This window comes from Tursiops truncatus, chromosome 10, assembly GCF_011762595.2.
Source record: "Tursiops truncatus isolate mTurTru1 chromosome 10, mTurTru1.mat.Y, whole genome shotgun sequence".
Lineage (NCBI taxonomy): Eukaryota > Metazoa > Chordata > Mammalia > Artiodactyla > Delphinidae > Tursiops > Tursiops truncatus.
Window position 1 is genome coordinate 51,172,608 of NC_047043.1, and position 25,404 is coordinate 51,198,011.

Here is a 25,404-nt window from a genome sequence, read left to right on the forward strand (position 1 = left end):
TGTGTTTTTAGTTACTGCTTCATGCTGTACAAGGTCTTGAGACCTTTTTGAGCCCCCGTCCTGGATTCATGAGTACCACCATACTGTGGAAGCATCACCTAAAATGTGACATGGTTAGAAATAAGAGACCCCTTCAGGCTTTTCATGACTTTATAGGAGTAAAGTAATTATTCAACCCTATTAAAATTCATCAATGAAAAGGAGAATAATAGCCAACATTTATTAAATGGTTATTACTTGATTCCATATTTCATATTAAGTGTTTTTTATGTCATATCTCATATAATCCTCACATTCAACCCTTGTGGTAGGTATTTGTTATCTCAATTTTTAATTTTTTTTATATTTTATTTATTTATTGGGCTGCACTGGGTCTTAGTTGTGGCATGCAGGATCTTCGTTGCAGTATGCGGGATCTTTCCTTGCGGCACACAGGCTTTCTACTTGCAGCACATGGGCTCTCTCGTTGTGGTGCACAGGCTCCAGAGCGCGCGGCCTCAGTAGTTGCAGCATGAAGTCTTAGTTGCCCCTCGGCATGTGGGATCCTAGTTCCCCGACCAGGGATCGAACCCGTTTCCCTTGCGCTGGAAGGCTGATTCTTAACCACTGGACCAGCAGGGAAGTCCCCTATCTCAATTTTAAATTGAGGTTTAGAGGACCTACTAATTTTAATTTTTACAGCTAGGAAGGGGAGAAGCAGGATTTGAACCAGACCCTCTGACTCTTGAGCCTGTTCTCATAACTGCCTCAGTCTTTGTAAATGTGTATGTCATCACGTTACATCATTGCTCTAGTCTTATTAACCATGATTTATCTGGAGCTCCAGAATCAGAGGAAAGATGATGTTTGCTGATGTCTAGTACTTGTGCCCTACAACCCCATAGACAGTTTCTTGCAGGGAACATTAATTTGGGCTTTGAGTACAAGTTCATCCTGAAAACTTTTTTTAGAATAAGAGGCTCCTGGGGACTTCCCTGGTGGCACAGTGGTTAAGAATCCACCTGCCAGTGTAGGGGACACGGGTTCAATCCCTGGTCCAGGAAGATCCCACATCCCACAGAGCAACTAAGCCCGTGTGCCACAACTACTGAGCCTGCTCTCTAGAGCCCGAGAGCCACAACTTACTAAGCCTGTGTGCCACAACTACTGAAGCCCATGCGCCTAGAGCCCATGCTCCACTATAAGAGAAGCCACCGCAATGAGAAGCCCATGCACCACAACAAAGAGTAGCCCCCACTTGCCACAACTAGAGAAACCCCACACGCAGCAATGGAAACCCAGTGCGTCCAAAAATAAATAAAATAATTAATTAATTTTAAAAAAATAAAGAATAAGAGGCTCCTGCAAACTTCCTGTAATTTAATTTTTGGCTGCATTTGTTGCTGCTTGTGGGCTTTCTCCAGTTGCACCAGGCAGGGGCTACTCTTTGTTGTGGTGTGCGGGCTTCTCACTGCAGTGGCTTCCCTTGTTGCGGAGCACGTGCTCTAGGCGTGTGGCCTCAGTAGTTAATTAACTCAGTAGTAGTTAATAAGATTGGTTCAGTAACTAACACACAGACACACACACACCCAGTGCCTTCCAACTCTTGAGTTTCCTACAAGTGTTTGTACTTGTGTCTCCTTGCTTTCTCTAAATCATACTTCTGTTCAGTCACATGTCCTGGGCATAGTGACACACCTTGTCAGTCTATTCCACTTTCAGTGACTTTTTATCTCATTTAGTGAGTAGTTTTTGTTCTGGCTGGAGCAATTACTAGATTATTTTGGTGAATCATAGAAAATGTGGCAAAGTTATTCATATCGTAAGTTCAACCTTTGCTGAAACCAAAACTCCTTAATTTGTCCAAAACCCCTTTTTCTGGCTGAGAATTATCCCTTCTTAGCTTATTCTCTCTTCATTGCATAACTACCTAGAAGTGTTACCTTTCTTTGGAAATTGAGTTTTCTCTATTTAAAGAGACTACTTTTAATCACTTGAAGATAGAGACTTGATAAGTGAACACTATAAAGACCCCAAACTCATTGAGATGCACATGCTATTAGCTAGCTAGGACCAATTGTTAACAATTGAATCCTCCTGTCAGGCTCACCACATGGGTGATTGAAATCTGCAGAAGTCTGATTACAAATCACTATGTATCATGAACTTTCTGTTTCTTATCATTAGCTAGACCAAGGTTGTTAAGTCCCTGTACAGTTGAACCTGGAGGTCCACGGGGGTTTGATTCCAGGGACCGCCCCCCACAACCGCGGTAGCAAAATCCACAGTTCAAGTCCCTTATATAAAATGGCATAATATTTTGATATAACCTACACACATCTTCCTATCTTCCTGTATACTTTATTCATTTATATTTTTTTTGCGTTATGCGGGCCTCTCACTGTTGTGGCCTCTCCTGTTGCGGAGCACAAGCTCCGGAAGCGCAGGCCCAGTGGCCATGGCTCACGGGCCCAGCCGCTCCGCAGCATGTGGGATCTTCCCGGACTGGGGCACGAACCCATGTCCCCTGCATCGGCAGGCAGACTCTCAACCACTGCGCCACCAGGGAAGCCCTTCCTGTATACTTTAAATCATCTCTAGATTATTTATAATACCTAATACAATGTAAATGCTATGTAAATAGATGCCAGCGCACAGCAAATTCAAATTTTGCTTTTAGGAACTTTATGGAATTTTTTCCCCCAAGTGTTTTCAATCTGTGGTTGGTTGAATCCACAGATGTGGAACCGGTGGATACAGAGGGCCAACTGTATGTCAAAATTCCACTGCTTAATTTAGGAAAATGTCAGTCTTAGAATTAATTACTTAACATTCCTCAGTAATTTATTGCAGTCGTTGTGGTGGCAAAGAAAGATAAATTTTAATACAGGTAGAATTCCATTTTAATGTGTTCCATGGGATTATAGAATGGTTGTAAAACTTGATAAAAATTTAAAAGCCTATTACAGAAAGTGGGTATACAGATCGTCATTAGCTTTAAAATGCTAAGTGTTGTGACTTTTCTTCTTTTGGTATCAGATGTGGATGTTAGGGTTCTAGTAAAGCCATTAAAAGCCGATTTTCACCACCATGTGTGACAAAGTGTATTTTTGTTGTTCATTACTTTGAAAAATCTTTTTTTTTTAATTGTGAGAATAAAACCGGAACATAATAGGAAAATCAGAAAATATACTTTCTAGTCATATGACCTCAGGCAAGATAATTAAGCTTTTTTTCGTTTGTTTCCTTATTTATAAAAAGGAAATGATAATATCTGTGTCCTTGAGGTATGAGAAGGATTAAATGAGGTATTCTCTGTAAAGGGTTTAATGTAGCAGGCCTGGCACATAGTTAAATAGTATTATTTGTTAATGTTTAAATTTACTTTGGTTTTTACAAAATGGAATCAAGTTTATGTATATGTACCTCATAACATCCTCATAGGAAAGGTCGTTTTGAGTTTTGCCCACTCCCTATGTAGCCTCTTGCTACGTGAGGCTGGAAAGTGGGAATCTAACTCAGAAGCCACACTGGCTTTTAGAAAGCATTGAGGATACCTTCACAGTGGCAAGGAAGAGACTCGCCTTGCCTTGGGCAAGGTACTTAATAAAGTCCCATCAGAATGTTTTACTTAGCAGAATTTTATATGAATGAAATAATTTTTAGTATGTGAGAGTAATTAAAATCTAGAGGTCCTATTAAAAATGTGGAAAATTTTAGAGTAAGAAATGTTGGTCTGTGTTCCTGTTTATTCATTTAGAGTCTTTCACTTTTGCTCTTTAGTACTGTTAGAACATAATCCCTATTGATTGTTTAAATAGGTGCACTCGGCTGTTGAAGAAATGGATGGATTAGATGATGTTGAAAACAGTATGTTGTATTACAATCAAGCAGTCATCCTGTATCATCTCCGGCAGTATACAGAAGCCATATCCGTTGGTGAAAAACTTTATCAGTTCATAGAACCTTTTGGTATGTTATCTGTCAAATCAGAAATTTGCCTATCTTCTCATACCTGTGAAGGTTTCTGATACTTTCATCTAGATAATAACCTGAATCAGAATTACATGTGAGTGTTTAAAGAAAGAAAAAAAGCTGTGTCGAGTTTTCTTAATGGTTAGAAAAAATAAAAATTATATCACTTTTAGATGAATCCAGGTTTTCCTTTAATATCCCAGTTACCCCCACCCCAGTTTTTGATGATAACTGTTAGAAATGCTATTTCTAATTGAAAAGATTTACTGATTTTTTTTTCTTTGATGTTTAAACACCACCTCAGTGTACCTGATCCTTTCTTTCTTAAGTAGTATATTAAGGAAGGAGTGTTTTGGAATGTTAGGGGACAATGTAGTATTTTATTTTGTATATTGCCTAATTGAAATTTCTGTGGGTAATCATAGAGTAGATAGTATAGAACACAATTAGCTTTTTTGTTAACTAGCTTACAATTACTAGCCTCAAGTGAGAGTAGTGAGACAAGTAAGGGCAAAGAAAGAAGAGGGAGCAAATAAAGCAGCAAAGCTGGACCCAGGAAATGTTTGAGAGGGCCGTTAGTTTCCAGCCTGCAAGCAATCAGATTTCAACTGTCTTTTTCTCCATGGCTCCTTTCTTTTAAATTCAAAACACTGGGGCGAATTCCTGATTTATAAACCCCTTATTGCTGTTATGGTCACCACAGGACGGGTGGTGGTCTGTACTTGCTCTGGTACTTTGGGAAGGTTCCAGGGTCCCTTGTGCTGACGGCTGGCTGGAGAGCTCTCACTGTGGCTCCAGGGAGGCCTTTTCCAGGTGCTCTTCTGCCCCTCAGCCCTGAAGATGCAGTGGTTGACAGACTAGGCAGGAGACATCAGTGGTGAAGGATTGTGTGCTAGGGACCAGTTCCTTTCCCCTGTAAAGCTGGAAATCAGTTACACTTCTAGGATGGCACAGGTGTGCTTTTGCTAGAAAGCTGGTTTTTAGAATTTCCAGAACAGTTAATGAAATGATGTTCATCTTTACTATGGCTGAGCAGAATATAGCAACCAACTAGTCAGTTTTTAGATCCACTTTTCCTCCTTCTTTGAAAACTTTTTTTTTTAACTTAATTACTTGGCTCTTCATACAACATAAATTATTGAGCATACCCTATGGAGCAGACACTATTCTAGGGTCTGAAGATAATACAGTGAATGAAAGAGAGGAAGTCTTTACCGTCATTAAGCTTATGTTCTAATGGCAGAGAGAGGCAATACGATAAATACATCTGGCGAGGTAGTTAAATGCTGCAAAGAAAGGCTAAAATTGGGTAAGAGGATTGACTGGGGATGTTATTTTTAGATAAGATAATTGAGGAAGGCCTGGGATAAGACAGTATTTGAGAGACGCTTGAATGAAGAGAAGAGGTGAGCCATGCAGCTGGGGGAAAGCATCACAGCCAGAGGTAATAGTGTGTGCAGAGGCCCTGCGGTGAGCGTGGTCCTGGCAAGTGAGAGAAGCAGCAGGAGCGCCGTGGTGACTGGAGCGAGGTAGGAGCACAGGGTTAGCATTTTAGCCTAGGGAAGGACTCACTCTTTTTCAGGTGTGGTGGGCAGCCCTTGGAGATGTGTGACCTTTGCACACCAACTGCACTGACTTTAGTTCTAAATGGATTCTACTCTGGCCGCTGTGTAAGAGCAAGAATGGAATCAGGAAGACTTGTTAGGAGGCTCTTAAGGGCTTTTGAAATGTTCAGTTCTTGATTATAGCAGCCTTCTTTTAGACGCTTTCCATTTATCTTCTCTTTTGAAAGGAAAGGAAAATAGTGTTATGTCATATACCAGATTAACCCTCCTCTCTTCGCTGGGCTCTTCTTCCTTTGAAGTTCTTGTCTTTATATTTTCCTCTGGGCTGTTTCAATTTTCTGGTATACTCCAGTCCACACCTTGTTTCTTTTATGTCTGTAATCGCCCTGTTTCTTTTCCCCATCTCTGTGCCTAGAAAGGAAGTCTTTTTCCTAGAGTCATAGACCTTTTTAGAGTTAGAAGGAACCTCGGGATCGCCTGGTCCACCCCCTGCCTTCAGGCATGTGAAGTATTCTCCCCATTTTACAGGTCAGCCAGCTGAGGTCTAAGTAGTTCAGTGATGTGCAGAGGCTGCACATCTATTAAGTAGCCAAGCAGGCACTGGAACTAGGGTTTCCTTCCACCTAAAGTAATACTCCTCATTTCATGTGCTGGTATTTGGTAGATATTTTGCCAAAGGAATTTCAGACAGTAGAATCCCTGATATGAGAGGCCTTGAGATGCCTAATAGAATGACACTGTGGCTTCCATCCACAGCTCTAGGTAATAAATATTCCTTTAAGTCAAGACTCAGGCTTTGCTTTTAGAGCTTTTTCTGTGGGGAATGGTCTGAGATGCTTGCTTCACTTTGGATTGTGACTTTTCTTTTCATGTTTTTTCCCCCCCCAGAAGAAAAATTTGCCCAAGCAGTGTGTTTTTTGCTCGTAGACCTGTATATATTAACCTACCAAGCTGAGAAAGCTTTACATCTTCTTGCTGTTCTAGAAAAAATGATTTCACAGGGCAACAATAACAAAAATGGAAAGAATGAGGTGAGTGTTCTGAGGTGATCAGACTAAAATGTAAAGTATGATTAATATTTATGGTTATTAAATATTTTAACAGCTTTATTAAAATATAATTTACATACACAAAATTTATCGTTTTAAAGTATACCATTCAGTGGTTTTTAGTATACTCACAGAATTGTGCAACCATTACCACTATATAATTTCATCACTCTGGAAAGAAACCCTGTACCTGTTAGCAGTGATTCCCTTTCCCTCCTTCCCTCGGCCTCTGGTCACCACTAGTTTACTTTTCTATCTCTGTGGATTTGCCTCTTGTGGACGTTTCATATAAATGCAGTCATACACTATGTGACCTTTTGTGATTGGCCTCTGGTATATTATTTTCAGTTTACCATGTGTAGCCTGTAGCATTCCTTTTTCATGTATTTCATTCCTTTTTATGGCCAAATAGTATTCCGTTATGTAGATATGCCACATTTTTTAATCCATTCATCAGCTGATGAACGTTGGGTTGTTTTCCTCTTTTGGCTGTTATAAGTAATGCTTCTATGAACACTGATGTACAAATTTTTGTGGGGGCATGTTTTCAATTCTCTTGGGTGTGTATTTAAGAGTGGAATTGCTGGATCATTTGGTAACTCTATGTTTAACTTTCGGAGGAACTACCAGACTGTTTTCCAAAGTAGCTGCACTATTTTATATTCCTACCAGCAACTTTTGAGGGTTCCAGTTTCTCCACATTCTCACTAGCCCTTACCCGTCTTTTAAAAATTGTAACCAACCTAATGGGTATGAAGTAGTATCTCATAATAGTTTTGATTTCCCTAATGACCAAGGATATATGTTCACATCTTTTCATGTGTGAGATATTAGTTTTACAGAATGTGAAGATTAGAATGAAGACCACAAAATTCCATTATCTGGGAAAATTTCATCATTAAAGTTCTTCAAAAAGAGGACATACTTATGACAATTAAGCTTCACCACGTTCTGGAGACACTTGGTGTAAATTAAGAACACATCTTCGTTCTTGTGTTTTTCATTTTGCTTGTGCTTCTGGCTGCCAAGGGATGATCCTTCTTTCTTCCTCTTCCTGCTTCTTTGTTGAAAAAGGAGTGTTTGTAGAAAACAGATTATCAATACATTTCTTTCTGCCTGTATAAGTTCTTGAGGTTTAAAAATAAACATTTAGCGTTACTTTTTACAGGCGTGTATATCTGAGAGTTCAGTTAAATAATCTTAGCATTATTCCCAAACACTGTCTGTCGTGTAGTAAAACATTTCGTTTTTATATTCAGTACTTGTAATAGTTGATGAAATATAACTCATTTCAGCAGATGCTGTGTCCTCTATGAGGTGGTACTAAGGTGACAAAAATGAAAACACTGCAGTTGTTGCTTTTCAAGGAACTCACATCTGTGGGAAGAGAAAGATGGAGCAAAATCTGTTCATGACAAGGAGCAAGGAGGTTAGGGAACGTTTCAGAGCAGTTTGGATGTTTGACTTGAGCCTTGAAAGATGTAACAGTTCAACAAGTCAGAAGAGGAAAGATGGAGCAGGATGACCATCCTGGCAGAGTAGAGAGTACAGAAGGAGTGAGAGTGGTGTGTGGGAGGATTTCTGGTCATCTGACCTGGGGAGTACCTGAGGGATGTGATGGAGATCATTGGGGTGAGATTGGCATCTCAAATATGGGTCAGATCGTGAAGGACTTTGAATACTTTGCTAGGTATTTAGGGTATGATGTTGGCAGTGTTGATACCAGAGAAAGTTTTGTTTTGTTTTGTTTTTTAATTTATTTACTTATTTGGCTGCACCGGGTCTTAGTTGCAGCATGCATTATCTTCGTTGCTGCGTGCGAATTCCTAGTTGTAGCATGTGGGATCTAGTTCCCTGACCAGGGATCGAACCCAGGCACCCTGCATTGGGAGCGTGGAGTCTTAGCCACTGGACCAGCAGGGAATTCCCCAGAGAATGTTTTTAAAGAGGGAATGACATGATCTATTGTGGGTTGCAGAAAGACAATCTGAGTTCTGACCAAGTAATATCCAGGCTTTTTTTTTTTCTTTTTAATAAATTTATTTATTTATTTTTGGCTGCATTGGGTCTTCGTTGCAGTGCTTGGCCTTCTCACTGAGGTGGCTTCTCTCGTTGCGGAGCACGGGCCGTAGAGCACGTGGGCTTCAGTAGTTGTGGCATGCAGGCTCTAGAGCACAGGCTCAGCAGTTGTGGCACACAGGCTTAGTTGCTCCACCGCATGTGGGATCTTCCCAGACCAGGGATCGAACCTGTGTCCCCTGCATCGGCAGGCGGACTCTCAACCACTTCGCCACCAGGGAAGCCCTATCCAGGCTTTTTAAACCTAGCCCATCACTATACTAAACTATGAGCTTCTTATAAGTAGAGTTTCTTGTCATCCACTCCAAACTATTTTTGTTTTTTAATTTTTATTGGAGTATAGTTGCTTTACAGTGTTGTGTTAGTTTCTGCTGTACCGTAAAGTGAATCAGTTATACGTGTACATATATCCACTCTTTTTTAGATTTCCTTCCCATTTAGGTCACCACAGAGCACTGAGTAGCGTTCCCTGTGCTAAACAGTAGGTTCTCATTAGTTATCTATTTTATATATAGTGGTGTATATATGTCAATCCCAGTCTCCCAATTCATCCCAACCCCTCCCCCCTTCCCTGCTTGGTAACCGTAAATTTGTTCTCTACACCTGTGACCCACTCCAAACAATTAAACCTGAATCTCTGGGACCTGGGATTCAGAATTTTGAAAATGTTCTCTAGGTGATTCAGATTAGCTCACTTGGAAATCAGTGATTTCAGTTATGGTTAAAAATATTTAATTTTGGTTAACTTTGTTTCACCACCCTACAGACTGGTAATAACAGCAACAAAGATGGGTCTAATCATAAAGCTGAAAGTGGAGCTCTAATAGAAGCTGCGAAGTCAAAGATACATCAGGTAGCATAAATTTTAAGAGAAGTTATATGTGACATGTATTTACTAGTAGTTAATGAATGATGAAGAATGTGATAGATCATTGAGAGCAGTAAATAATTCAAGGCATGTATGCTTATTTGGCTTTGAAGTATTACAGTTTAGAAGCATGTTTATCCTTCTAAATATATTTTGCTCAAGATGATAATGCAATGTTATTTCTTTTACTTCTCTATAGAAAATTGAGAGAAATGGCCTGGGAATGTATTGGATGATAAAAATCAGTTTGTAGAATTTTAAAATTCATTGTTAGTTAGCCATATGCAGTTAAGAATTAATAGAATTTTTGCTTGGAACTTAGTTATAAATTTCATCCTGCCATGTTTTAGTTTTTAAAAGTATATTCCAAGAGTACAATAAAAATAGATTATTTAAGATAATTTTAAACTCGCTTTTGCAAGTAACTGGTGTAACTGTTGTGAACAGATTGGGCTTAATTTTCTTGACTAGAAAGTAAAATTGCTTCAGCATCTGTAAATCCACTACAGTTCCTACATACTAGCGTTTTTCCTTTGACAGTATAAAGTAAGAGCGTATATCCAAATGAAGTCCCTGAAGGCATGCAAAAGGGAAATCAAGTCTGTCATGAACACAGCTGGGAATGTAAGTTTCTTCTTAAGTTTTCTCTTTTTTTTTCAATTAGCAGCTTTTATGTCGTAAATTTTCTTATTTGGACAATAGGTATTATCAGTTTTAAATAATTTATCACAGTCTATTATAGTGTATATATACTGCCAGCTGTAACCCTTTATACTGAGTTGTGAAGTAGTGATCATACTGTGTCTATAATTTAACATCATACTTTTCTCACTTAAAATTATAACAAGCATTTCCCTTTGGTATATAGCCTTCAAAACCACCATTTTGAATAGCTGTCCAGAATTCTTTGAGTGGTTTATCACAATTCACGTAAACATTTACTGTTATTAGACACTTTAGGATTTTTTTAGATTATACTCAAAACATTTATTAAAGATAAACAGTTTGGTTGTAGCCCAAACCTGTCCCTTCCAAATGATCTTTGGCTGGACAATACCTTCAGTTTGATTAGTGCCAGAGTACTTGAGTTATAATTACTCCTTCATTTCCCTCCACCCCATCCCTCCACTAATAAGTAATTTTTTTAAAGACAGTAGAGGGAAAGTTTAGGAAAACTGTTAATTAAAAGTGTGAAATCATAAAGAGATACGGTTTATAGAAGGAATAGTTCAGGAAAATTGACTCTAGAAATCTCAGGCAGGATCTAGATTGGCCACTGGGTCAGTTTTACTCAGGTGATTTTTGAGAACACTTGTAGCCTAGACCTGAAGGGTAGACTTGAGGCTAAGAGGGAAAGGCTTAAGTATAAGTAGCCAGCCAGCCGTTATCAAACCTTTTTTGGGAGAAAAGACATGATTCCCTTCCTTAAAGTATACCATCATCAGAGGGGAGAGACAAACAGGAAAATAAATAATTGTTAGTCATACCCAAATCAGGGAAAACTTCAGGAGGAAGTTTTAGGAGAAGCAAAAGGTGGTCTGTGATCTAAAGCATGATTTTTGTAACAGCAAGATTAGCCCTTGAAAATAAGGAATTCTGTTAGGGAATTTTTCCATTCATAAAATGACACTTTTTTCCCCCACTTGGAAAAGCATTTGATTATTTGTACTTCTTTGGGTTCTAATGGAGGTGTATTTATATCCTAAAAAATAAGGGAGATCACCAGTCTCTGTAATAACCATTAAAATGAAGGACTTAGTTTCTGCTGTTACATTGGCTTTCAATTAATAGTGTAATAGATGAAGACAGTCAGTGGATATTTTGCAGACTGTATTCTTACTCATATATGTTATATGTATTTTTTTTAGGTAGACCTTTAATAATTCAGTTTGTAAAGTGCTCTCTGCCAGGTTTCATTGTTTTAGATTGTGAGAGCAATGGAAAGCTCAGAGACCATAGTTTTTGTGACCGTGGCTTAAGTGACTCATGTATGCCCTTGACCACATGCCAGTGCAACAGTCTGATTATGATCTCACATTAGGCATCTGAGTACAAACTGTAAGAAACTTATGTTTTCTTTACAGTCTGCACCCTCCCTGTTTCTTAAAAGCAATTTTGAGTACTTAAGAGGCAATTATCGAAAAGCTGTGAAGCTGTTGAATAGTTCAAACATTGCTGAGCATCCAGGATTCATGAAAACAGGTAAAAGAAAATTGTGAAGTTTGGGTATTTTCTTCCTGACTCTTATGCCTTGTTTCTTGGTTCTTTTCCCTAGACTGCTGTTCAGAGTGATTTTTGCTAATTTTTTAAATGAAAATGTTTTATTATTGCTGCTTCAGAAAATTCCTGGTATTTTATTACTCATTTCCATTTTAAAAGAAACCTCCCTTCTTATTTTACTTTTCTTTCACTTCATATGCTCTTTATATCATTTTGGTTTTAATACCAGCTTAGAAATTCTGTCCAGGGCATAAGGTCCTTGGTCTTTTGCTTTGTGAAATGAGTCCTTTTAAGGAAATGAGATCATAATGTTTTTACTTTTCCCTTCTCTCCCATAAAAGCAGTGAATAATATGATACTAAAATGAAAGGTAGAATTTGTAGCTGTCATTTAAGTTCATATCATTGCTGTTTTATGGGGAAGAAGGAAAATCAGTTTATTCAAGAAATGAGGTTAAACTATTTTTTTTAAGATTTTTTTTTTTAATGGGGCCCATTTTAAAAATCTCTATTGTGACTTCCCTGGTGGCACAGTTGTTAGGAATCTGCCTGCCAATTCAGGGGACACGGGTTCAAGCCCTAGTCTGGGAAGATCCCACATGCCGCAGAGCAGCTAAGCCCGTGTGCCACAAATATTGAGCCTGTGCTCTAGAGCCCGCGTGCCACAACTACTGAAGTCCGCGTGCCCTAGAGCCTGTGCTCTGCAACAAGAGAAGCCACCACAATGAAAAGCCCGCGCACCACAATGAAGAGTAACCCTCGCTCGCCGCAACTAGAGAAAGCCCGCACACAGCAACAAAGACCCAACACAGCCAAAAATAAATAAATAAAAATTTTAAAAAGACATAAATAAATAAATTTATTTTTTAAAAAAAGAAATCTAATTAAAGTCTCTATTGAATTTGCTACAGTATTGCTTCTGTTTTATGTTTTGGTTTTTGGCCACGAGGCATGTGGGATCTTAGCTCCCCAACCAGGGATCGAACCCACACCGCCTGCATTAGAAGGCGAAGTCTTTAACCACTGGACCACCAGGGAAGTCCCAAGGTTAAACTATTGAAAATATTTTGTACCAAGTTCAGAATGCAAAGGATGAATATAGTGTTTGTTTCGTTTGAGATTCTATTCAGACCAATGCACAGAACACACATGCAAACATACTCAAACCTTCCCGCATTCACCCCTTCAGTTCAGTGGAGTCATAGAGGATGGAGAAAGTCAGTTTTTTCCATTATAATTCTCTTGGGTACTCCATTTGTTCTGAGTACCCATTTCTGATTCTGTTAAATTTTTATTTTTCATGTTTTTATTGTCATAGTTTCTCCTCAGAGACCCTGTAATACCCAAACTGGAACGGTCTCTCAGACTAAAAAGGTAATATACATTGCAGAAATTTTACTTAGAATTGTCTTGACACAGATTTCAGAATTTCAGATATTGTCAGTCTTTAAAATGGAGCAGGACATGTAGTCGACTAGTCAACAGTTATGATAATCTAATAGGATAGATTTTATATATAGTTATATACTTTAATGTATTGATATTTTTCATAGTATTAATTTTAAAATCTTTAATTTGCTTCCCACACATAAAATTCAGTGTTTGCTGCTGATAAAATAGGCTTATTAGAGAAGATTTGGGAATAGAATTTCTCCTAAATTGTTCATAATGCCACTCGCCAGAAGCAACCTCCTTTAAAACATATTAATGTATTTCTTACTCTTTTTTCCTCCGCCTAGTTTTTTTTTCTTTCTTAAATATTCTCATTGTTTAATTTTAAAACATATCAGAGGCCAACCTTTAATTTTTAGCATTCAATGAATATTCTGATTATTAATTTTATCAATCTAGTTGGGTGTTTTACATCATTGAGGAAAAGACAGACTATCAGTAAATTGTTTTGGAATGTTTGGGAAACCATTTAGAAAAAAACAATTTAGAGGGCTTCCCTGGTGGCGCAGTGGTTGAGAGTCCGCCTGCCGATGCAGGGGACACGGGTTCGTGCCCCAGTCTGAGAAGATCCCACATGCTGCAGAGCAGCTGGGCCCGTGAGCCATGGCCGTTGAGCCTGCGTGTCTGGAGCCTGTGCTCTGCATCGGGAGAGGCCACAACAGTGAGAGGCCTGCATACCAAAAAAAAACAAAAAAAAACATTTTATAAAAACCTGGATTGCTTTCATTACACCAAAATAAAATCTAGAGAGATGCAGGATTATAATGTAAAAATAAAATCATAAAAACAGCAAAAGAAAACTTGGATGAATATTTTGTTTTTGTGGTGGGGAAGCCTCGATTAAACATTATCCAAAATCTAAGAACCATACAATTTAGAAAAGATTACCAAATTTGACCACATAAAAATGTAAAACTTTTTATGATTGAAAACATAAGCATACACACACACTCTGAACCAAGTCACAAGACAGATGACAAACTGGCAGTGGAGGGAAATAATTGAAACAGATGTGACAGAAGGTTTCTATAACATACACACTAGCAGGTAACCAATAGGAAAAACATCTGTAACCAAATTTTTTAAATGGGTAAAGAGCAGGAAGAGCCAAGTGTACAGGATAAGAAATACAAATGCCCAACACACATGGGAAGATAGATGCTCAGCCATAGTCATATTTAAAGGAGTGTGAATGGAAAGAAGAGTGGAGACTTAAGAGTTGAACAAAGCAAAGCAGGATTTTCCATGTTCTGTTTATATACTCTTGCTATTCTTCATTTAACATATTTTGACTGTTTCTGTAGCTTGCTGCATTCCTTCCAGTTTGTACATAATATTTTGTTGTGCGGATGCAGTGCATACATATGTTACTAATAAATACTTCTTGTCCTTTGCATTTTTGTATTATTTGCCTATGATTATTAAAAGTTAAATCAGAAGAAAAAACTAAACAGGCTAACAAAATCAATATGCAGGATTGATTTATCACCTTTAATAAGAGATTTTAAGAGAAAAGGAATTTACAAAATTTTCATGTTTCCTAAATTTCAAATGCCTTGTAAACTGTTCTGTAAGGACTGAGTAGAATTGCATATATAATTAACTCTTGCTTGCTAAGCCTGATTCTTGTATGATATGTAGCAGCAGTAAAATTTGTGGATAAACTTATGTATGTTTTTCTCAGGTGAATGCTTGAGGTGCATGTTCTGGAATAATCTTGGTTGTATCCATTTTGCCATGAGCAAGCACAATTTGGGAATTTTCTACTTTAAAAAGGCTCTGCAGGAGAATGACAACGTCTGTGCACAGCTCAGTGCAGGTAGCACTGATCCAGGTAAGCCCATTAAAGGGGGACAGTTTATATTTTACTACTTGAGGAAAATATGATTTTAAAGAGCAAGCATCTGGTTATAAAATGCATGCCATGTGTTCTTACATACACTTAACACCGATCCTGCCCAAAAGTTTGACTCGGGATTTTTAGTAGATGTTGCTCCTTTGAGTAATAATTAAAGAAGTTTAAGCTACATTCATTTTTTCATGGATTTGAAAGTCAGTAATTCCATATGGTAATGCTATAAAGCAAAATATTTTGCTAAGATTTCTTGACTGTGCCAAACTAGTTTTATTCTAGCTTCCTTTCAGAGTTTCAAATGTGATACTGTTGACAGCACCTGACAATCTTTAAGCAAATTCCTAGAGTTTATTCCTTTAATATTCATAGGATGTGGATCCTTGATCTGAAATGCTTAAAATCAGGCAATTATTTAGCTTTTTAAAATATTTAAAAATTTTTTAATTTTTAAAAAATTATTTTTTAAAATATTTATGTATTTATTTATTTGGCTGCACCTGGTCTTAGTTGCAGCACACGGGATCTTTGCTGCCTCGTGTGGGCTCTCAGTTGCAGCATGCAGGACCTAGTTCCCTGCCCAGGGATCGAACCCAGGCCCCCTGCATTGGGAGCATGGAGTCTTAACCACTGGACCACCAGGGAAGTCCCGCTTTTTAAAATATTTTAAAGACTATTTAATTGATGGAAAATGTATCCCAAAAATCACAGTCTCTTTTTTTCTTTCTTTTTTTTTTTTTTTTGTGGCCACGCCACTCGGCTTGTGGGATCTTAGTTCCCCAACCAGGGATCAAACCTGGGCCCTGACAGTGAAAGTGCCAGGTCCTAACCACTGGACTGCCAGGGAATTCCCTAGTCTCATTTTATTATGGCCTGCAAAAGTTAGAATAAGTGAGTGGGACTTCCCTGGTGGTACAGTGGTTAAGAATCTGCCTGCCAATGCAGGGGACACGGGTTCAATCCCTGGTCCGAGAAGATCCCACATGCGGCGGATCAACTAAGCCCGTGCACCACAACTACTGAGCCTGCACTCTAGAGCCCGCGAGCCACAACTACTGAGCCTACGAGCCACAACAACTGAGTCCGTGCACCTAGAGCCTGTGCTCCTTAACAAGAGAAGCCACCGCAGTGAGAAGCCCGCGCGCCGCAACGAAGAGTAGCTCCTGCTCGCCGCAACTAGGGAAAGCCCGTGTGCAGCAACCAAGACCCAACGCAGCCAAAAATAAATAATTAATTTAAAAAAAAAAAAGAATAAGTGAGTGAACAATAGTCACTGTAGGTATATAGTACATTAATTTTTTATTTCCGTGGTAAAGTTCCCTAACACCTAAGATTAACTGAATGTTTCTGGTTAAGAAAACACATAATGATAACATGGCTAACTGAACTGAAAGTGAAAAGGAGTGGAATCTTCTTGCAGGCTCTAAAAGTGTGCAAAGGTAGTATAAGGTTCAGTGGAGTGAGAGTGGGTCTTTGCCTTCCTGGAACATTGTTGCCTGAGGAGCTGGTAATGAAAAGACACATCTCTGGCCCCACAAGCACAGACAACTGAGATGCCTCTGGAGGATATTTGTGGGGTTGGGGATGGAGATCATCACTGTGGTGAGAGCTGTTTACAACTTCAGATTGGGGATTGGGGTCATTGGTGTCAAAAAGGCAGTAGTTGAGTACTTAGTGGAATAAATGTTTTCAGTGGAGCTGTTATTTAAAATCTGATGATTCTCATCTGCTTTTTATCATCAGGCAAAAAATTTTCAGGAAGACCCATGTGTACATTACTAACCAACAAGAGGTATGAGTTGCTGTATAACTGTGGGATTCAGCTGCTTCACATTGGAAGGCCTCTTGCTGCATTTGAGTGTCTGATTGAAGCTGTTCAGGTTTACCATGCAAACCCCCGCCTCTGGCTGAGGCTGGCTGAGTGCTGCATTGCTGCCAATAAGGGGGTGAGTCTCTGTCTTTTTGAACCCCCACCCCACCCCCACTTGTTGCATAGAGAGCAATAAATACTTGGTAACATAAAGACCTCCTCCCCTTTTTAACTCTCAGGAAATTTGTAAAGATAGTCTTCTGTTCTTTATCAGTTGGACAAAATTTAGTTTCATGAAGTCATGTGTTCACTTTCTGACTCTTGGTGAGCACGGCAACATGTGTCAGCAGTCATGTTGAAAAGTTGAAGCCATTAAGAAGGTCATATCTGTTGAAACAGTGGTCTGCGAGCTGCTGGGGCAGGGGCCACGCCATCAGCTGGCGTGAGAGTGGTGTGTGCGCCCAGTGATTAAAGGAGGGCTGCTGATAACACAGTGAGTGTGGAAAGAACCGCATTATGCTGTGCTTCCTCCAGTGCCTGCAGGGTTTACTTTTGATTCAGTAAATGTTGTCGAGTTAGTGGATTACCAGGCTGTTTCTCTCTGACACGTGTTCATCCACGGTGGCCGTGAGAAATAGGCCAGTTTACACTAGTGTCCATGCCTAGATTATCTCCAAACGGCAGTTGGTGAAAGCCTTTTGAATCTCAAGTGGGGAGGGGTCAGTGGGAGGTAGGGGAAAGACAGGTTGTATCAGAATCACCAGACACCCCATTTCCTAGCCACCCCCTACCCCCCGCCGTTGCTGGGCTCAGGCTCATCAGGTCTGTGGAGGTGGGGGGTATGGCATCCTGAGGTTTTGCTTGGCATGCTTGCCATAGGTGATAACGCTTCCTGAAAAGCAACTACAGGAACTAAAGGGATTAAAGAGGTGTGTTTGCCTGGCAGTTTTCACACTTGATACTTAAAGTAGCTTATGATTTGAGTATGCCACTGGGGGAAGAGATGAATGTTGTCTTTGAGGCTTTAATGGTTTATTTCATTGTCTCTTTTAAGGGACAACATTCTTATTAGATAATTCTTAAATTAGCTGATAAACAACTCAAGGCAGAATTTACACTTTTTTAAAACAAAAGAATCTGTAGAAATTGCTTATTCTCTTTAATGTGATGAATTTAATCAGTGTTGGAGGCCTTAGTAAGGTTTAACATTTTCTTTTAAAATTACTTATTTTTAGAAATAGTACTTTTAGGATTGTCTTTCTTCTATGGATTTCATTCTGACGGTTTTTTCCTCCCATTTTTCCTGGAAAGTTCTAAATTTGTAACTTTTTTTTTTTTTTTTTTTGCGGTGCGCGGGCCTCTCACTGTTGTGGCTTCTCCTGTTGTGGAGCACAGGCTCCAGACGCGCAAGCTCAGTGGCCATGGCTTACGGGCCCAGCCGCTCCGCGGCATGTGGGATCTTCCCGGACCGGGGCACGAACCCGTGTCCCCTGCATCGGCAGGCGGACTCTCAACCACTGCGCCACCAGGGAAGCCCTAAATTTGTAACTTTTAAACAATGGTAAAGATGACTTGGTTGCCATAGCTTGGTGGATACCAGAACACTCACAGTCTGTGCTACTAATAGGAAATTTGCTATAAACAATTATGTTTATCTTTGTGCTTCTCCTCTTTCTAAAACCTGAGGTGGGGAACTCCCTGGCTGTCCAGTGCTTTCACTACCAAGGGCCCACTTTCAGTCCCTGGTTGGGAAACTAAGATCCTACAAGCTGCGCACAGCACGGCCAAAACCAAAAAAAGGACAGAAAAATAAAGTAAAATAAAACCTGAGGTGACCGAAAAGACAGTAAAAACCACCCCAAAATACACTTGAGGAAAATCCCAACAGGAGAAATTATGAACTCCAAATAAAATTTCATAACATTTATTTACTCAGGACAAAAGGGATGCTGAACAGAGCACTTTGTACCTTCCAAAATAAATTCATTTTTTAATAAACAGAACCAATTTAATTATTAAATTGGTGATGCCAAAGAGGTCATTTTGTCCTCATTATCTGATGCATGTTGTTTCAGACCTCTCCTGGCAGATGCAGAGTTTATGTTTACCTGGGCAGTGTATGATATATAAGAAAAGATTTGCTAGATAAAAAACATAGACTCAGGGACTTCCCTGGTGGCGCAGTGGTGAAGAATCCATCTACCAATGCAGGGGACCACGGGTTCAATCCCTGGTCGGGGAAGATCCCACGTGCTGCAGAGCATTTAAGCCCGTGTGCCACAACTACTAAGCCTGTGCTCTCGAGCCCGCGAGCCACAGCTACTGAGTCCGCACACCACAGCTACTGAAGCCCACATGCCTAGGGCCCGTGCTCCACAACAAGAGAAGCCACCACAATGAGAAGCTCGCATACTGCAATGAAGAGTAACCCCTGCTCGCCGCAACTAGAGGAAGCCTACACACAGCAACGAAGACCCAACGCAAGGCTACTTAGGACTTCCCTGGTGGTCCAGTGGTTAAGAATCCACCTTCCAATGCAGGGAACACAGGTTCAGTTCCTGGTCGGGGAACTAAGATCTCACATGCAGGGCAACTAAGCCCACGTGCCGCAACTACGCCGCAGCAGAAATCCCACGTGCCACAGCTAAGACCCGATGCAGCCAAATTCATTCATTCATTCATTCAAAATGGTAGAATTTCCTTCTTTCTAAAAAAAAGAGAGAAGGCTACTTAAAAAATCACTATGAACCATTTACTTTTCTGAAACTGCCGTTTATTTTTCTGAGTTCTGAAACTCGTATTTCTTGAGTGCAGTTCCTACTGCCAAGACACTATAAAATTGCAAATACTTTAATTACATATCATTATTTTACATTAAGACTGTTCTGGGGGCTTCCCTGGTGGCGCAGTGGTTAAGAATCTGCCTGCCAATACAAGGGACACGGGTTCGAGCCCTGGCCCTGGAAGATCCCACATGCCGCGGAGCAACTAAGCCTATGTGCCACAACTACTGAGCCTGAGCTCTAGAGCCCACATGCCACAACTACTGAAGCCTGCGCGCCTAGAGCCCGTGCTCTGAAACAAGAGAAGCCACGACAACGAGAAGCCCACGCGCCTCAACGAAGACCCAACGCAACAATAAATAAATAAATAGATAGATAGATAAATAAATAAAGACTGTTCTGGCACACTTTTTTGGCTACTGATCTATTATTGAAGCTATGGTATATTATTGTGGAATTTTAGTTCCATCCAGATCTAGCCATCTGATCAGCTTCTACAGCCTTAAGGATCAGGGAAGAGAGTATGGACAAACCATCACAAATTTATCACCCCACCAGGAAAAAAGGTCAGAAGAGAAGGCCTTCCAATCATGGTTCAGAATATCCACTCTTTCTTATTTTTCACTAATGTTCCTTAGCCGCCTCCTCAAGACAAAATAGTTCCAGTCAGTTTTATTGTATTTTTTTGTGTTACGTAATACTTTCTTTCTAAAATGAATCTACAAGTGAATCCTTGTTTTGCTTAAAGTCATACATATATGGAAGTACAACTATAAGAAAGTTCGGTTACGGAGCAAGAAGTAATAAGTAGTACAGAAACATTTGTATTTAGAGATGGACTTTTTGCAGGGCAGAGTTTATCTCTGCAAGTTCCTATGAATTGGCTCCATTTTGTTCCTGTGTATGAGAATCTGCAGGACTTTACAAAATGCAGGTAAATCAGAGACTTAGAGTGAAGGGGGAAGATAAAGGAAATTGGCATCACCAGGCTCCTGTAGTGAGATGATATACTGTAGTGAAATATCAAAAAAAAAAAAAAAAAAAAACTATATGTATAAGTAGCTTTTACTATTTTCAGTTTAATGTTACAGGGCTTTAGAATTTTAATTTTCTAGAAGGTAAGAATTGTGCCCACGTAAATTTTGACATATATAGCTTGTTAGTATGTATATGTTGTTGACACTTATAATTAAAACTTTCAATTAAGAAGGAAAAGATCTGTGTTTTAGGAAGTGTAGCTGCTTCCCTTCTCTTGTTCACTGTGTTTTTGTGGCTTTTATTTTCCTTACTCTGACATCGACGTGCCCATCACATGCAGCATGGTGCCTGGGGCACAGAATGGTCCAAATAAATGATTCTAAATAAATGCTTGAGTCATTCTTTTTTTTCTTTAATACATTCTTTTTTTATATATATTCTTTTCCATTATGGTTTATCATAGGATACTGAATGTAGTTCTCTGTGCTGTGCTATATAGTAGGACCTTGTTAGTTGAGTCATTCTTTTTTTTTTGGACGCACCTTGTGGCATGTGGGATCTTAGTTCCCTGACAAGGGATCAAACCCGCACCCCCTGCAGTGGAAGCACAGAGTCCCACTTGAGTCATTCTTTTTTTTTTTTTTTTTTTGCTGTACACGGGCCCCTCACTGCTGTGGCCTCTCCCATCGCAGAGCACAGGCTCCGGACGGGCAGGCCCAGCAGCCATGGCTCACGGGCCCAGCTGCTCCGCAGCATGCGGGATCCTCCTGGACCGGGGCACGAACCCGCGTCCCCTGCATCGACAGGCGGACTCCCAACCACTGTGCCACCAGGGAAGCCCTTGAGTCATTCTTGAATTCCTTTTTTCCTCAGAATTACCTCAGACCTTATACTAATAAAGTGTAGTGTATATTGCAGATTTTCAGACTCATGTACTCATCTCTTCACTACCAGACATTTCCTGTATCACCCAAAACTCCACATTGATCTTAAGAATCTTAAGGATCTTAAGAATTTTCTTAGAGTAATTGTAAAAGGTACTGGATTATTTTTCATACCCCATCTTACAATTCCATTAAATTAATTGGAAATTATTTGTATTTTGTAGACTTCTGAACAAGAAACTAAAGGTCTTCCAAGTAAAAAAGGAATTGTACAGTCTATTGTTGGTCAAGGCTATCATCGTAAAATAGTTCTGGCATCACAGTCCATACAAAATACTGTATATAAGTAAGTATTTTGCTAAGAGAAAGTGTATAATAATATTTCATTGTAATGTTATGTATAAAAAATATGCTTAGGAATTACTTCATAGGAGGAGCCACTTTGTAATTAGATTTTATTGCTACTTCAAGAAATAGACTCCTATATGTAGGTATGTGGTGAATGTTATTTGACATATGATTTTGGTTTATTACATCCACGGGTGCTGAAATTGTTGACGCCCTAAGAAACGCTGGTCTATTCAGTGCCATTATTCAGAATGTCCAGAAGAGGGCATCTTGATGTTTCCTTTTTATATCGTTTATCATTGATACTTTTCATTTAGTTATTTTTATTTTCTCATAGTCCCTAAAGCTAATTCTTAATATCAGGATAAAAAAGTACTAACACATATATAAACAAAAGTATTATAAAGCTGTCACTTGTAGAACTACTTTTCAATTGAACAACTTTTAAATATGAACATCTTTATCTTTTACATAGATTCCAATTTGGCGTTGCTCTTATTTCTAAAGGAGTAGGCTTTGTAAGAAACTTGCTCCTTTTCTTCTTTTCCCAAAAATAAAATTGTTCACTACCATTTAAAAGTTTTCCCAAAGTTTTAAAAAAGTATCTGGCACACAATATTTTGCTCTTAATTTATTTCAACAATAATGCAGATTTCGTTCAAAAGACAAGTTAAAGCATCACTTTCCTACAGTTTCAAAATTGTTACTACTTTTCACTTTTTTCCCCCTAATAAAGCTGACTTAGTTTGATATATAAAACCAATAGGAAGTTATATAAAATCTCAACAAAGTTATAACGCTGCTTTTTCAAAATGTGTAAATAAGGTATTTCCAAAAGCAAACATCAACCAAAACAAGGCTCAAATGTGAAAAATCTACTTTCTTCCCTTCTTTCCAGTTCTGACTGTACCTGTCCTGGCCTTCACTACAATTTTCCTTGTCTATAACTCCTTTGTTAGTTTAACGTTGATGTTGCAGATATCCTTCAGGTTGTCTCCTAGCCTCAGTCCCATTCCTATAGACACAATGTGGTGTCTAATGTATATACTTGCAATCTATTATTTATACTTTTTATATCTTATATACAGACATACCTCCTTTTACTGCACTTTGCTGTATTGAGCTTTGCAGATGTTGCTTTTTTTGTGTTTTACAAACTGAAGGTTTGTGGCAACCCTGCATAGAGCAAGTCTGTTGGTGCCATTTTTCCAACAACAACTGCTCACTTTGTGTCTCTGTGTCACATTCTGGTAATTCTTGGAATATTTCAAACATTTTCATAATTATTTGTTATGGTAATCTGTGATCAGTGGTCATCAATGGTACTATTGCAAAAAAAAAATATTATGACTCGCTGAAGGCTCATGATGGTTAGCATTTTTTTTAACAAGTATTTTTTAAGGTATGTACATTTTTTTTTAGACATAATGCTATTGCAGACTTAATAGACCACAGGGTAGTGTTTTATTGCAATCTTTGCTTTATTGTTTTATTGCAATCTTTGCTTTATTGTTTTATTGCAATCTTTGCTTTATTGTGGTGGTCTGGAACCGAACCTGTGATATCTCCAAGGTATGCCCGTATAATATTTAGGATTTGGGTTCTTTAGCATTCTCTTATAACTGCTTATATTCAAATTTCTACCTCTTAGATGGCAAAGTTTTTATTTACAGTTATATTGGTTTTATTCCTGATAATAGAAAAGTTTTATTTATTGTTTTTGTTTTCTTAGCTAACTTGGTTTTGTTCTTTTAGTGATGGACAGTCTTCAGCCATTCCTGTAGCCAGTATGGAGTTTGCAGCCATTTGTCTCAGAAATGCCTTGTTGCTGTTACCTGAAGAACAGCAAGATCCAAAGCAGGAAAATGGGTCTAAAAATAGTAATCAATTAGGTGGCAACACAGAGAGCAGCGAAAGCAGTGACACTTGCAGGTATTCTGACCCCTTTGACCTCCCTTGGTGAAATCTTTAGGACTTCATTAGTCAGCCTCTGTCTTGTAGGTGAATTCCTGAAATCTGCAGCCTGAATTTCCAAAGTTCTCTGTTTTGAGTAATAAGAAAGGAAAGTATGAATGTTTAAGTATTTCTGGAAGAGAGAAATAAGGTGAAGCCTAAGTGAGGAAAGAACCTTAAACGAGACAAGTTGAAAGTCACAGCTTTTCACTGCCAGGAGGAATCACTGCAAGAAATCCGGTTGCTGTCAGAAATGGCTTTTTTTTCTTTAACTTTTATTAAAATAAATACTTAAGTCCCTAAAACTTCTCTTTTCTTACTATCTTCTGCCTTTTCTCTTAACATACTGTAAACCACTGACCTCCAGAACATTTCTATACATTTCTGGTTTCCTACTATCAATTAAATATTATGCCAATCTATAGAAATAGGGAGAGTTTATCTAGTAATAAAACAAACACCATTATATGTAGAGAGTTCTTTTTTCACATGGCACCTTTAAACTCAAGTCTTCCATCTCAGCATTTTTTCTTGATTATAGTAGAAAAACATGTTTATTATAGAAAATTTGAAGCAAAATTGTGGAATGGTTTTTCCTCCATCAAGGGGTTATGCTTTACTATACTTAGTAAAAGACAGAAGAATGAGAAATGTGTGAAAATACTGGAGTGGTTTCCTTTGTATAGTAGAGATATTTTTTCTGTTAAGAGACTTTTTTTCTTTTTTTTGTGGTACGCGGGCCTCTCACTGTTGTGGCCTCTCCCGTTGCGGAGCACAGGCTCCAGAAGTGCAGGCTCCGGACGCGCAGGCTCAACCGCCATGGCTCATGGGCCCAGCCGCTCCGCAGCATGTGGGATCTTCCCGGACTGGGGCACAAACCCGTGTCCCCTGCATCGGCAGGCGGACTCTCAACCACTGCGCTACCAGGGAAGCCCTGTTAGAGACTTTTTAAAGCGGTATCATGTACTGGGAAAAAGAAACTCAATATGCAGTGTAGCTTTAACATGTTAGTGATACCAAGTTACTACGCATTTTTCAATGTTTTGGTTCTTTTACACTTTTTTCATAAAAAGTTGCATGGGAGTGGGTATAGGGAAACAAAATTTTACATTTAATTGTTTATTCATGTGCTTCATAATTAGCAGTCTATCTTTATTTTAGCAGTAAAAGCCACGATGGAGATAAATGCATTCCAGCTCCACCTTCTTCCCCATTGAGAAAACAGGAATTAGAAAACTTAAAGTGAGTATCTAAACAAAATTAGCATTGTATCTACTAAGTAAGCACATTGTTTATCTCCTTTATTTTGTTAATGTTATGAATTATGCTGATTAAATGTCAAATATTAAACCAACCTTTCAATCTTGTGACTAAACCATACTAGTCAGGATTTATTACCTTTTTTTATAAATTGTTAGATTGGATCTGTTAATATTTTGTGAGGAATATTTGCTTCCATGTTCACAAGTAAGGGTGGTCCATGCTTTTCTTTCTTAAGGTGTCTTGGTTAGGTTTTAGTTTCAGAGTTATGCTGAACATATGAGTGAGTTGGGAAGTGCTTCCTCTGTTTTCTGAAAGAGTTTATATAAGATAGGTATTGCTCCTTCCTC

At 38.9% G+C, this 25,404-nt stretch overlaps 1 protein-coding gene across 4 annotated transcripts in view; it reads left to right on the forward strand.

The window, feature by feature from the left end:
* Positions 1-25,404, forward strand: part of CNOT10 (CCR4-NOT transcription complex subunit 10) — a 62,984-nt gene that overhangs the window by 13,335 nt on the left and 24,245 nt on the right. For 3 of the 4 annotated variants that reach the window (XM_019946913.3, XM_019946917.3, XM_004315343.4), the window contains 10 exons: positions 3,801-3,951; positions 6,408-6,550; positions 9,414-9,500; positions 10,056-10,139; positions 11,600-11,717; positions 14,871-15,020; positions 16,782-16,984; positions 21,718-21,839; positions 23,597-23,773; positions 24,956-25,036. In XM_019946913.3, the coding sequence (XP_019802472.1) occupies positions 3,801-3,951; positions 6,408-6,550; positions 9,414-9,500; positions 10,056-10,139; positions 11,600-11,717; positions 14,871-15,020; positions 16,782-16,984; positions 21,718-21,839; positions 23,597-23,773; positions 24,956-25,036 (1,316 nt within the window). The remainder of the gene's footprint in view (positions 1-3,800; positions 3,952-6,407; positions 6,551-9,413; positions 9,501-10,055; positions 10,140-11,599; positions 11,718-14,870; positions 15,021-16,781; positions 16,985-21,717; positions 21,840-23,596; positions 23,774-24,955; positions 25,037-25,404) is intronic. The other variant, XM_019946914.3, reaches the window with a different exon arrangement.